This window comes from Babylonia areolata, chromosome 24 (genome assembly GCF_041734735.1).
Source record: "Babylonia areolata isolate BAREFJ2019XMU chromosome 24, ASM4173473v1, whole genome shotgun sequence".
Classification (NCBI taxonomy): domain Eukaryota; kingdom Metazoa; phylum Mollusca; class Gastropoda; order Neogastropoda; family Buccinidae; genus Babylonia; species Babylonia areolata.
The window spans coordinates 40,505,341-40,519,393 of NC_134899.1; the positions used below are offsets into that span (position 1 = coordinate 40,505,341).

Sequence of the window (14,053 nt, forward strand, 5' to 3'; positions counted from 1 at the left end):
ACCACCACCACCACCACCACCACCACCATCATCATCATCATCATCACACCATGATCATCATCATCATCCACCACCACCACCACCACCACCACCACCTCCATCATCATCATCATCACCACCACCACCACCACCCCCACCACCCCCACCACCACCACCATCATCATCATCATCATCAAAACCACTTGTGGTGGAGGTGTCCCAAAGTGTGTGTGATGATGATCCTCTTCATCCTCAACCAACCAACCAACCATCACCATCACCATCATGATGATCACCACGTGGTGGGGGTGACTCAAAGAGCGTGTGGTGATGACCTGTGTCCAGCTGTTCGGCATCTCCCTGCCCCTGGCCCCCCTGTTGGCACTGCTGACCAACCTGATTGACCTCAGAGTGGACGCCCGACGCCTGCTCTGGTGGTACCGCAGACCAATGGCCCAAATCGCTCAGGACATTGGTCAGTATGGAGGGGCGATGGAGTGAGGGGGGTGGGGGTGGGGTCACTCTGTGGTCAGTTGGGTTTCTTTTTTTTGTTTTGTTTTTTTTTTACTCTGTGGTCAGTTTGGGAGGGGGTGGAAGTTCAGTTTGTGGTCAGTTTGGTATTTAAAAAAAAAAAAATCTGTGGTCAGTTTGGAGAGGTCAGTGGGGTCTGTCATCAGCAAAAAGGGGTTCAGTCACATACATCTTTCCGTTGTGTGCATGGACATTATTTTCAGCTTTGTGAATAATTGCTCACTCCTTTGACTGGCAACTGTTTTGTGCAGGCATATGGTGTTTTGTACCAAATCTGTCTCTGGCAGATTTCTGTTGAAACATCCACTTTGACAGGAAAACAAATATATTTATTGTATTGTTCTGTATTGTATTGTATTGTAGTGTAGTGTATTACTCTTTTTTGTCACAACAGATTTCTCTGTGTGAAATTCGGGCTGCTGTCCCCAGAGAAAGTGTGTTGCTACACTGAGAGTGCCACCCATCTTTTTGTATTTTTTCCTGCCTGCAGTTAAAAAAAAAAAATTGTTTTCCCATGGAAGTGGATTTTTCTACAGAATTTGGCCAGGGACAACCCTTTTGTTGCCATGGGCTCTTTTACTTGTGCTAAGTGCATGCTGCACACAGGACCTCGGTTTATCGTCTCATCCGGATGACTAGTATCCAGACCACCACTCAAGGTCTAGTGGAGGGGAAGAAAATACTGGCGACTGTGCGGAGATCCAAACCAGTGCAGTCAGATTCTCTCGCTTCCTAGGCGGATACGTTACCTCTAGGCCATCACTCCATATATTGCAAGCAGAAAAAGAAAGAAAAAATGGGGATGGCACTGCACTCTAGTGATGCGCTCTACCTTGGGGAGAGAGCAGCTCGGATTTCACATAGGGAAGTCTGTTGTGACAAAGAGTGTGATACGATAAAATACAAAACCATACATGCGCCGTTGCTGTGCAGGCATGTGGTTCAACATTCTGCTGTTCATCAACTTTGTGGGCGTGATCTCCAGCGGCTTCATCCTGGGCTTCACCTCCACCTGGGGGGATGGCTACAGCACCACGGGGAAACTCATCATCGTCCTCGCTTTTGAGGTGAGAGGGGACGATTTTGGCAGGTGAGAGGGGACATTTTACACAGGTGAGAGGGGACATTTGCGCTGCTGAGAGGGGTCATTTTACACAGGTGAGAGGGGGCATTTTACACAGGTAAGAGGGGGCATTTTACACAGGTGAGAGGGGGCATAGAGGGGGCATTTTACACAGGTGAGAGGAAGCATTTTACACAGATGAGAGGGGGCATTTTACACAGGTGAGAGGGGACATTTGCGCTGGTGAGAGGGGGCATTTTACACAGGTGAGAGGGGGCATTTTACACAGGTAAGAGGGGGCATAGAGGGGGCATTTTACACAGGTGAGAGGGGGCATTTTACACAGATGAGAGGGGGCATTTTACACAGGTAAGAGGGGGCATTTTACACAGGTGAGAGGGGGCATAGAGGGGGCATTTTACACAGGTGAGAGGGGGCATTTTACACAGGTGAGAGGGGGCATAGAGGGGGCATTTTACACAGGTGAGAGGGGGCATTTTACACAGGTGAGAGGGGGCATTTTACACAGGTGAGAGGGGGCATAGAGGGGGCATTTTACACAGGTAAGAGGGGGCATTTTACACAGGTGAGAGGGGGCATTTTACACAGATGAGAGGGGGCATTTTACACAGGTGAGAGGGGGCATAGAGGGGGCATTTTACACAGGTGAGAGGGGGCATAAAGGGGGCATTTTACACAGGTGAGAGGGGGCATTTTACACAGGTGAGAGGGGGCATTTTACACAGGTGAGAGGGGGCATAGAGGGGGCATTTTACACAAGTGAGAGGGGGCATAGAGGGAGCATTTTACACAGGTGAGAGGGGGCATTTTACACAGGTGAGAGGGGATGCTTTACACAGGTAAGAGTGGTCATTTTGCACAGTTGAGGGTGGACATTATGTAAATAGGAGAGGGGACACTTGTACAGATGAGAGGGGTCAGTGGGAGTTGACATTTTTGCACATGTGAGAGAGGACATTTTGCACAGGTGAGAGTCGATATTTTGCACATGTGAGAGTGGACTTGTACACGTGAGACTGGGCATTTTCAGTCGAGAGTGGGCATTTTGGACAGTTGAGAGGGGACATTTTATACAGGTGAGAGCGAACATTTTGGGCGGGTGAATGTGTACATCTTGTACAGGTGACAGGGGACATTATTTGCACAGGTTAGAGGGGAAGGTGAGAGTGGACATTTTTCACATGTGATAGGGGACATTTTGTACAGGTGAGAGGGACAATTTTACAGGTTAGAGGGGACATTTTGTACAGGTGAGAGGGATATTTTTTTATTTTGTGTAGGTGAGAGTGGATATTTTGTACAGGTAATAGGGACATTTTGTACAGGTGAGAGGGGACATTTTGTGTACAGGTGAGAGGGGACATTTTGTGAGAGGGGACATTTTGCACAAGTGAGAGGAGACATGTTGTACAGGCGAGAGTGGACATTTTGTGCAGGTGAGAGGGGACATTTTGTACAGGTGAGAGGGTACATTTTGTACAGGCGAGAGTGGACATTTTGTACAGGTGAGAGGGGACATTTTGTACAGGCGAGAGTGGACATTTTGTGCAGGTGAGAGGGGACATTTTGTACAGGTGAGGGGACATTTTGTACAGGCGAGAGTGGACATTTTGTGCAGGTGAGAGGGGACATGTTGTACAGGCGAGAGTGGACATTTTGTGCAGGTGAGAGGGGACATTTTGTACAGGTGAGAGGGGACATTTTGTACAGGTAAGAGGGGACATTTTGCGCAGGCAAGTGTGGACATTTTGTGCAGGTGACATGGGACATTTGCACAGGTTAGAATTGAGGTTGGGGAAGGGGGGGAGGGGGTGGGGGTATTTGCTTGTGGTAGAAATTTATTCAGATTCTGAACAGAGTACATACATTTATTTAGTATCAGTGTAAAGGACTTTAAGAAATCTGTAACTTTTGCCTTTCACATTCACACAGCCTTTCACATGATCATGACACTCAGCTTTCTCCGTGAGAAATAAAACAACATAAAAACCAAAAAGAAAACATCTCCATGGTAAACGACAATATATTGAACACTGGATCCAATGGATCAAAAAAAAAAAAAAAAAAAAGTCAAGAGACGGTGTTCTTGTTCCCATGGGTTATCAATTTCTGCAGTTATAATGGTGTTTTTTGAATGTGCAACAAGTGAGTGTGTGTGTGTGTGTGTGTGCGTGCGCGTGTGTATGCATGCGCATGTGCATACGCACGTGTGTTTTCCCGTGAGCGTATGTGCATGCTTTCTGTGGTTTGTTTCAGCACATTGTGTTTGCCCTGAAGTACATCATAGCCTACGTGATCCCTGATGTCCCTGCCCCTGTCCGGCTGGCCATCAGAAGGGTCAGAAAAAGTAGTAGTGTGTTGTGATGTGTTGTGGTGTGCTGTGTTGTGTTGTGTTGTGTTGTGTTGTGTTGTGGTGTGCTGTGTTGTGTTGTGTTGTGTTGTGTTGTGTTGTGTTGTGTTGTATTGTATAGTATTGAAAAGTATTGTATTATATTGTATTGTATTGTATCATGTTGTATTGTATTGTATAGTATAGTACTGTATTTTATTATATCATATTATATTGTATCGTATCATATCGTATAGTATCGTATAGTATAGTATTGTATTTATTGTACTGTTTAGTATTGAATGGTAGTGTGTAGTATTGTATTGTATTGCACTGTAATGCATTGCATTGCATTGTATTGTATTGTATTGTATTGTATTGTATTGTATTAGTCTTTTTGTCTCAACAGATTTCTCTGTGTGAAAATCAGGCTGCTCTCTCCAGGCAGAGAGTGCCTCGCTACACCGAGAGTGCCACCATTGTTTTCTAGCATTTTCTGCTTGCAATTTGTTTTGTTTTTTTTGGTTTTTTTTTGTTATTGCTTGTTTGTTTTCCTATGGAAACGGAATTTTCTACAGAATTTCCCCAGGGACAACCCTTGTTGTTGCCATGGGCTCTTATGTGCGCTAAGTACATGCTGTAGCAGGACCTCGGTTTGTCGTCTCACCCAAAGGACTGTTGGGTGTTGAGGTCAGCGAACTGTTGGCTTACGTCCTGAAGGGGAGATGGATCAGGCCCGGGGTCCAGTTTGGAGAGCACAGTCTTGTCAAGTGCCATAATTTTCAGTCTACAAGGTGCTGCAGCACTTTAGGCGTGCACCCTGTCTGTCTATCTATCTATCTGTCTGTCTGTCTATCTGTTTGTCTGTCTGTCTGTTAATCTATTTATCTATCTATCTGTTCATCTCTCTCTCTTTCTCTCTCTCTATGTATATATACATATTGTATATGAAATATATATTTGTGTGTGTGTGTTTGTGTGTGTGTGTGTGTGTGTGTGTGTATGTGTGTGTGTTTGTGTGTGTGTATGTGTGTTTGTGTGTGTGTGTGTGTTTGTGTGTGTTTGTGTGTGTGTGTATGTGTGCGTGCGTGTATGTGTGTGTGTGTGTGTGTGTGTGTGTGTGAAATGGACGTGGTGATGAGAACAGGAGAAGTATCAGATCCTGAAGAAGCTGGAAGAGCCCGAAGTAGAGACAGACTATCACCAGCTTTTCCCTGCGGATGGCTCGTGAGTGTTCTGTGTCTTATTCCTTTCTTTCTTTTATTTTTTTTTCTTTGTGGCCTCAGTTTTATGCAAGTCCGAGGAGCACGTGTTTTCTCTTTTTTTTTTTCTTTTTTTGTTTTTTAGTGCTCAACAGGAGGCTTTCTTCACTTGCTGAAAAAAACAAACATCCCCTACCCTCACCCCCCTCCCTCCTCCCTCCCCAACCCACCCACACGCCTCCACACACACATACAATAAGAAAGAAAAATACATGAGATACACACCCAACCCACACATGGTCACCCTTGTCCCCTCCCCCACCTATGTGTTATTCCTATTGTGGGTTTTTTGGGGTTTTTTTTCGGTTTTTTTTTATTGGATTGGGGAGGGGATTGTAGGAGTGGTTGTGCTGTGCTTTCATCTACTGGACTTAGTGTATCGAGCATGTCCACGCAGACCTTGCTTTGCAGATCACAGAATCATGAAGGAGAAAGACTGATTCTTTCCAGATTAACAAGTTGTTGCCCGATGTGGTGACGTATTTCATTCCCACTTTAAGCCTTTTGCTGTCAGAAGAGTTTGCAAATAACTACTCCCCCTTGCCAGGGAGGTTTGAAAAATATAGCGTTATGAAAAAAAAAATGCAGCACAAAATCTGTGAGGGTTGCAGAAAAGAAGGTCTTTGTTTCTTAAAGGAAAATAAATAGGGATTCTGAATCTGGGCTTATTTTCCATTTATTTTGATTCCAGAGAACTGTTCAGGCATTTGATAGTGAAGATGAACAAAATTACATACACAAGTCTATTACCACATGTACAGGCTGAAACGAGTGATGATCACCCAAAAGCAGCTCCCAGTTGGCAGCCTGTTGTGGAAATAACTGTGTTTGTAAAAGAAACCCACTCTTACAGGTACACAAACATATAAGCATGCACTCTAGGCCTGACAGGCACGCTGGGTTATGCTGCTGTCAGGCATCTGTCCAGCAGATGTGGTGCAGCATGTATGGATTTGTCTGAACGCAGTGACACCTCCTTTAGAAACTGAAACTGAAACCGTCATTGTCACTGTAACAGGGATCAGAGTCCGCACTGACACCTGCACTCTCAGCCCTGCTGTCTCAGTCAGCTGATTCATGGTCTGTGGTAAAGTATCAGTATCAGTATCAGTAGCTCAAGGAGGCGTCACAAACATAAATCGAAAATCATACACAAACACAGATACAGTAGAAATCAGGATATATACAAGTTCATATGAATATAAAAACTTGTGTATACTCACACATGCACGCACTGCACACACACACACACAGAGTTTTAGTTTCAATAGCTCAAGGAGGCGTCATTGCGTTCGGTCAAACCCATATATGCTACACCACATCTGCCAAGCAGATGCCTGACCAGCAGTGTAACCCAACGTGCTTAGTCAGGCCTTGACAAAAAAAAAAAAAAAAAGTAAATAAATAAATAATTCTAATTCTCACATGTGGTAAAGTTCTTCTGCAGTATCCTGAATTCTAGGACTCTAAATTCTCAGCAGTTTTCATGCTTAGATGAAACAGTATTACTGTTAGTAGATGTTGTAACCAGTTGTCGATGGTTTTTTTAACACTGTATTTAGTGTTATTGTACTCAATTTGACACAGATTCAGTCACTAAACTAATGAGTAGCAGTCTTGCAAGGTCCGAAAAATCATCTGCAATGATGCATTTATTCAGTCTGTGCCAGTCAAAGAGCCGCTCTTTCTGTTTTTGGCCCCGCACACCGTGCAAGGTAAATGAATGGTATGGTGGTTTGAGACGATAAGTGTCAGTTTGTGTTCATTACATTGGTTATTTTACATTGTAATATGCCCAATTGTTGATTAGAAGCATCAATTACATGCAACATGTCACAAGTGCCTGCATTGCAAAACACGTGGAAATTTTCGTTTAAACAGGTCCCAGAACATAGGATATTAAAATGGTACAGTACCACAGTCTGCTTTGATAGGTTGACACAGCAAGTGACCATTGTCAACTTTGGTACATTACAGGTCTGCTTTCGATAGGTTGACACAGCAAGTGACCGTTGTCAACTTTGGTACATTACCAGTCTGCTTTCGATAGGTTGACACAGCAAGTGACCATTGTCAACTTTGGTACAGTACCACAGTCTGCTTTGATATGTTGACACAGCAAGTGACCATTGTCAACTTTGGTACATTACCAGTCTGCTTTGATAGGTTGACACAGCAAGTGACCATTGTCAATTTTGGTACATTACCAATCTGCTTTGATAGGTTGACACAGCAAGTGACCGTTGTCAACTTTGGTACATTACCACAGTCTGCTTTGATAGGTTGACACAGCAAGTGACCATTGTCAACTTTGGTACATTACCACAGTCTGCTTTGATAGGTTGACACAGCAAGTGACCATTGTCAACTTTGGTACATTACCACAGTCTGCTTTGATAGGTTGACACAGCAAGTGACCATTGTCAACTTTGGTACATTACCAGTCTGCTTTCTATAGGTTGACACAGCAAGTGACCGTTGTCAACTTTGGTACATTACCAGTCTGCTTTCTATAGGTTGACACAGCAAGTGACCGTTGTCAACTTTGGTACATTACCAGTCTGCTTTGATAGGTTGACACAGCAAGTGACTATTGTCAACTTTGGTACATAACCACAGTCTGCTTTGATAGGTTGACACACCAAGTGACCGTTGTCAGCTTTGATACATTACCAGTCTGTTTTGATAGGTTGACACAGCAAGTGACCATTGTCAACTTTGGTACATTACCAGTCTGCTTTCAATAGGTTGACACAGCAAGTGACCATTGTCAACTTTGGTACATTACCAGTCTGCTTTCAATAGGTTGACACAGCAAGTGACCATTGTCAGCTTTGGTACATTACCAGTCTGCTTTGATAGGTTGACACAGCAAGTGACTATTGTCAACTTTGGTACATAACCACAGTCTGCTTTGATAGGTTGACACACCAAGTGACCGTTGTCAGCTTTGGTACATTACCAGTCTGTTTTGATAGGTTGACACAGCAAGTGACCATTGTCAACTTTGGTACATTACCAGTCTGCTTTCAATAGGTTGACACAGCAAGTGACCATTGTCAGCTTTGGTACATTACCAGTCTGCTTTGATAGGTTGACACAGCAAGTGACTATTGTCAACTTTGGTACATAACCACAGTCTGCTTTGATAGGTTGACACACCAAGTGACCGTTGTCAACTTTGGTACATTACCAGTCTGTTTTGATAGGTTGACACAGAAAGTGACCATTGTCAACTTTGGTACATTACCACAGTCTGCTTTGATAGGTTGACACAGCAAGTGACCATTGTCAACTTTGGTACATTACCAGTCTGTTTTGATAGGTTGACACAGAAAGTGACCATTGTCAACTTTGGTACATTACCACAGTCTGCTTTGATAGGTTGACACAGAAAGTGACCATTGTCAACTTTGGTACATTACCACAGTCTGCTTTCTATAGGTTGACACAGCAAGTGACCATTGTCAACTTTGGTACATTACCAGTCTGCTTTGATAGGTTGACACAGCAAGTGACCATTGTCAACTTTGGTACATTACCACAGTCTGCTTTCGATAGGTTGACACAGCAAGTGACCATTGTCAACTTTGGTACATTACAGGTCTGCTTTCAGTAGGTTGACACAGCAAGTGACCATTGTCAACTTTGGTACATTACCAGTCTGCTTTGATAGGTTGACACAGCAAGTGACCATTGTCAACTTTGGTACATTACCAGTCTGCTTTGATAGGTTGACACAGCAAGTGACCATTGTCAACTTTGGTACATTACCACAGTCTGCTTTGATAGGTTGACATAGCAAGTGACCATTGTCAACTTTGGTACATTACCACAGTCTGCTTTGATAGGTTGACACAGCAAGTGACCATTGTCAGCTTTGGTACATTACCACCGTCTGCTTTGATAGGTTGACACAGCAAGTGACCATTGTCAGCTTTGGTACATTACCACAGTCTGCTTTGATAGGTTGACACAGCAAGTGACCGTTGTCAACTTTGGTACATTACCAGTCTGCTTTCTATAGGTTGACACAGCAAGTGACCATTGTCAACTTTGGTACATTACAGGTCTGCTTTCGATAGGTTGACACAGCAAGTGACCGTTGTCAACTTTGGTACATTACCACAGTCTGCTTTGATAGGTTGACACAGCAAGTGACCATTGTCAACTTTGGTACATTACCAGTCTGCTTTGATAGGTTGACACAGCAAGTGACCATTGTCAACTTTGGTACATTACCAGTCTGCTTTGATAGGTTGACACAGCAAGTGACCATTGTCAACTTTGGTACATTACCAGTCTGCTTTGATAGGTTGACACAGCAAGTGACCATTGTCAGCTTTGGTACATTACCAGTCTGCTTTCGATAGGTTGACACAGCAAGTGACCGTTGTCAACTTTGGTACATTACCAGTCTGCTTTGATAGGTTGACACAGCAAGTGACCGTTGTCAACTTTGGTACATTACCAGTCTGCTTTCTATAGGTTGACACAGCAAGTGACCGTTGTCAACTTTGTCACTGCAGTATTGTCGTTGTCATCACCTTCCAGTTCTAAAGCATTTCTAACACTCAAACGGAAGACTGCATCGTTGGCGCAGCCTGCTAAGTGGTGTGTGAGTGAGTCCACTGACTGGGACCACTGTCTCAGTTATGTCAAAGTGTCTGGTCTCTTTCTAGCTTACGAGGCGAACATCCTCTTCACATGCCTTCTTTGCACTCCAGCCAGCAAATCGTTATCCAGAAGAAAGGGGTCTCTCCACCTGACGAATGTTCAGTCACATAATATTTTTACTTCTATTTTATTCTTTTTAGTATCACTGGAACAAACTGGAAAAGGTGCCATATTGCTTACAGCATAAATCAAAAAAGAAAAGAAAAAAAAGGAGCAAATATGTGACCATTCCATGAACCCAACGTGTTAATCAGGCCTTGAGTACCCTCCCAAGGTTTGTGTGGAACATTTACATTAAAGAATGAAACAGAATGAACAAGTGAGTAAATGCATCAAAATATGATAAAGGGAAAGAAAATTAGATGGTAAATCATTAAAATACAACAGGCTCCTGCAAAACTTTCATTTCTAAAAAAAAAAACAACCCCAAAAACCTCATGAATTTGCATGGATTATGGTGTGTGTGTGTCTGTGTCTGTGTCTGTCTGTCTGTCTGTGTGTGTGTGTGTGTGTGTGTTTTGTCTCTGCCTGTTTGTAATCTGTGTCTCCATCATTGTATCACCACCACATTAGTTGTCTGTTTATTTATTGATCTATTTATTTATTTATTTTGTCTCTCTCCCTGTTTGCGATCTTTGTCTCCATCATTGTATCACCACCACATTAGTTGTCTGTTTATTTATTTATCTATTTATTTATTTATTTATTTTGTCTCTCTCCCTGTTTGTGATCTGTGTCTCCGTCATTGTTTCACATCACACAAACGGTTTGGACGCAGAGCAGTCGTTGCTGGAACATTGATGAACACTGTTGTCAACTTTGACAACACTTGCTGTGTCAACCTATCAAAGCAGACTGTGGTAATGTACCAAAGTTGACAACGGTCACTTGCTGTGTCAACCTATCAAAGCAGACTGTGGTAATGTACCATGTTTAAGCGCGTTGGGTTACGCTGCTGGTCAGGCATCTGCTTGGCAGATGTGGTGTAGCGTATATGGTTTGTCCGAACGCAGTGACGCCTCCTTGAGCAACTGAAACTGAAACTGAAACTGATGAACACTGCTGTCACTGTTCTGTGTCTGGGGAGCAGAGGCAAAGGGAAGAGCCGACTGCTGAAAAGCGGGAAGGGTGTTCGAGGTATGTCGAGCAAGACGGCAGACAGTGGCACATACGTCACCTACCTCAGCACCAAGGGCAACAAAGTGCCTGGGGATGCGAACCCTGGCACCCAGCCAGCTCGTAAAAAGCGACAAGAAGGGTAGGTTGAAACTGAACAGTTGGAACAGCAACAGAAATTTTAATGTCATTGACATACTTGAACAGTTTTGCTATTATTGTTATTATTTTAGTTTAAAAAAAAAGAGCATTTATTTATTGATATATTGATATGTTTATTTATTTATTTATCTATATATTGACATGTTTATTTATTTATTTATTCATTTATTTATTTATTCTTTTTTAGATATCTGTTATTACAGTGAAGCAACGCACTTTTCTTCCAGTTTGTTGGAGCCTGAATGGAGATATTATTACAGGGAGTTACACTCTTTTGTCACGGTTATGTGTTTTTGTCTTTGTTATGTGTTTTTGTCTTTGTTGTGTTTTCGTCTTAGTTATGCGCCTTTGTCTTGTTTTAAGGAGCAGAAGTTGCTGTACTTATTTAATGTTTACTATTCAGTGCTCCTGGTTTTGTTAAGATTTCATTTTATATCCTAACATACCGAGCCTATATATATATATATATGATAGTCAGTCGTGTCCGACTATGACCATCAGAACAGCAGAGGAGGCAACTGCTGTTCCGACTATTTGGGCTAGAATTTGATTATAGTGGAGAGTGTCTTGCCCAAATACATCCCCACTCTCTCGGCCAAGAGGGTTTTAGGACAGTCGGCGTTGGGATGGTTCCCAAAGGCCAACTAGCCCACAAGGCTGCAGCACCAAGAGCCAGTGCAATTTTGCCTCCTAGTTTGAGAGTCATAGTCTTTCACAAAAGACTAAGCTGTAAATGGTTTCCCATTGACTGGAGAAACCATTGATAATACAGCTCTCACTTTGCTGTTGGCCCAAATGTAAACTTATGTCAATCTGTGATATAAGCCGAGTGTTGGGCCAAATATATATATATATATATAAAACACCATTGTCATAGTCGTTGACCTTAATCGACCTTTGGCCTTGCCTCATGTGACCTTTCCTTGTGGTGGGGTCATGACATGCTTGTGACACTGTGTGTTGTGTGATATTGTGTGGTACTGTGTGTTGTGTGTTGTGTGATGTTGTGGTACCGTGTGTTGTGTGATGTTGTGGTACTGTGTGTTGTGTGACGCTGTGTTTTGTGTGATGTTGTGTGTTGTGTTGTACTGTGTGTTGTGTGATGTTGTGGTACTGTGTGTTGTGTGATGTTGTGGTACTGTGTGTTGTGTGACGCTGTGTTTTGTGTGATGTTGTGTGTTGTGTGGTACTGTGTGTTGTGACGCTGTGTGTTGTTGTGTGTTGTGACTGTGTGTTGTGTGGTACTGTGTGTTGTGTGGTATTATGTGTTGTGTGGTACTGTGTGTTGTGACTCTGTGTGTTGTTGTGTGTTGTTGTGTGTTGTGACTGTGTGTTGTGTGGTACTGTGTGTTGTGTGGTATTATGTGTTGTGTGGTACTGTGTGTTGTGACTCTGTGTGTTGTGACTGTATGTTTTGTGGTACTGTGTTGTGACGCTGTGTGTTGTTGTGTGTTGCGACTGTGTGTTTTGAGGTACTGTGTGTTGTGATGCTGTGTGTTGTGTGACGCCATGTGTTGTGTGGCACATTGTGATAATGTGTGTTGTGACACTGTGTTTGTTGTGACAGTGTGTGTTTTGTGGTACTGTGTGTTGTTCGGTGTTGTTTTTTGTGTGATGCCATGTGTTGTGAGATGTTGTGTGTCATGTGATGTGTGTTGTGTGATACTGTGTGTTGTGATGCTGTGTGTTGTGACGCTGTGTGTTGTGGCGCTATGTGGGGTCATGATGACAGGGTGACCGCCGGAAGCCAGGTCAGTGCGTCAGACGTCAAACCTCAGGAGAGAGCACGTGCGTCCTGGGACAGTGTGGAAGTGGAGACAACCAATTCTCCAGACATGGATCGGCTTTCACCTTCCTACAGGTACCCAGATGGTGGCCGAGCCTTGTTTTGTTATATATGGTAGCGTGTGTGTGGGTGTTGGTGTGTGGGGGTCAGTGTGCGGGTGGATGGATGTGTGTGTGTGTGTGGGGGGGGGGCAGGAGGGGGTAGATGTGTGTGTATGTGTGTGTGTGTGTGTGTGTTGTCTTCAGTTTAACGTCTTTCCACTTTAAGTGTTATTTGTGTGTATGTGTGTGTGTTTATGTGTTTGTATGTGTGTGTGTGAATGTGTGTATGTGCATACTTGTATGCTTGTGTGTATGTTTATCATCATGCCCATGTGTGCATGCATATGTGTTTTACATATGTATGTATGTTTGTGTGTGTGTGTGTGTGTGCATGAGCAGACTTTTTTGCATGCTTTTCACACAGTCTTCACACAATAAATCATTCTGTTTCAGGTAAGGAGATTTGAAATTTGAACAGCCTTTGGCCACATGGAAGCAGACAACAAACCGAGACCAGCTAATCCAAGGGACCACCTGTTTACCTGCCTATCTGTTTCACTAGCGGCCTTTCTTGAGTGGCAGCAATTTGTCTTTTCTTACACATCAAACTTTACTGCTTTTGTGTTATTTATATCACAGTTTTAGAAAGAAGATTTTTGTTTTATCAAGGTGGAAAAGATAAAAAATAAGTTGTCATGACAGGTATGCACAATTTTTGACTGACTGATAAAAAGGAGGGTTTTGTGTTGTCAAGGCAGAAAAGAAAAAAATAGGTTGTTATGTCAAAACACATTTTTTGAACGAATTCTTATTTCCGTGAACGACATCCCATTACAACTTCAGGATTGACATGAAAATCTGACATGTTGGACACTGCTGCGGAAGACCTTCACTGGCAAGTTTTACAAGACTGCTGCCTTCAAGACAGCTGTCACCTAAACGTTACAGGGGTACGCAATTGCCTCCCCTACCCTGACTGCTGCAGGTGTGTCCAGGACCGGATGTTACATGGAGCGAACTCCCTCTTTCGCTGTGTCAAATTTCTGCTGCTCTCAGCTCCTCCAAGTCTAACATTTGAACCCCCCT

General features: G+C 43.3%; 1 protein-coding gene across 2 annotated transcripts in view; it reads left to right on the forward strand.

Moving 5' to 3' along the window:
- Nucleotides 1-14,053, forward strand: part of LOC143298874 (anoctamin-7-like) — a 51,987-nt gene extending 37,934 nt beyond the window's left edge. For both annotated transcript variants that reach the window (XM_076611878.1, XM_076611879.1), the window contains exons 20-26: nucleotides 325-454; nucleotides 1,444-1,577; nucleotides 3,851-3,931; nucleotides 5,071-5,150; nucleotides 10,953-11,120; nucleotides 12,873-13,001; nucleotides 13,421-14,053. In XM_076611878.1, coding sequence (XP_076467993.1) covers nucleotides 325-454; nucleotides 1,444-1,577; nucleotides 3,851-3,931; nucleotides 5,071-5,150; nucleotides 10,953-11,120; nucleotides 12,873-13,001; nucleotides 13,421-13,424 — 726 coding nt within the window. In that variant the 3' untranslated portion in view covers nucleotides 13,425-14,053. The remainder of the gene's footprint in view (nucleotides 1-324; nucleotides 455-1,443; nucleotides 1,578-3,850; nucleotides 3,932-5,070; nucleotides 5,151-10,952; nucleotides 11,121-12,872; nucleotides 13,002-13,420) is intronic.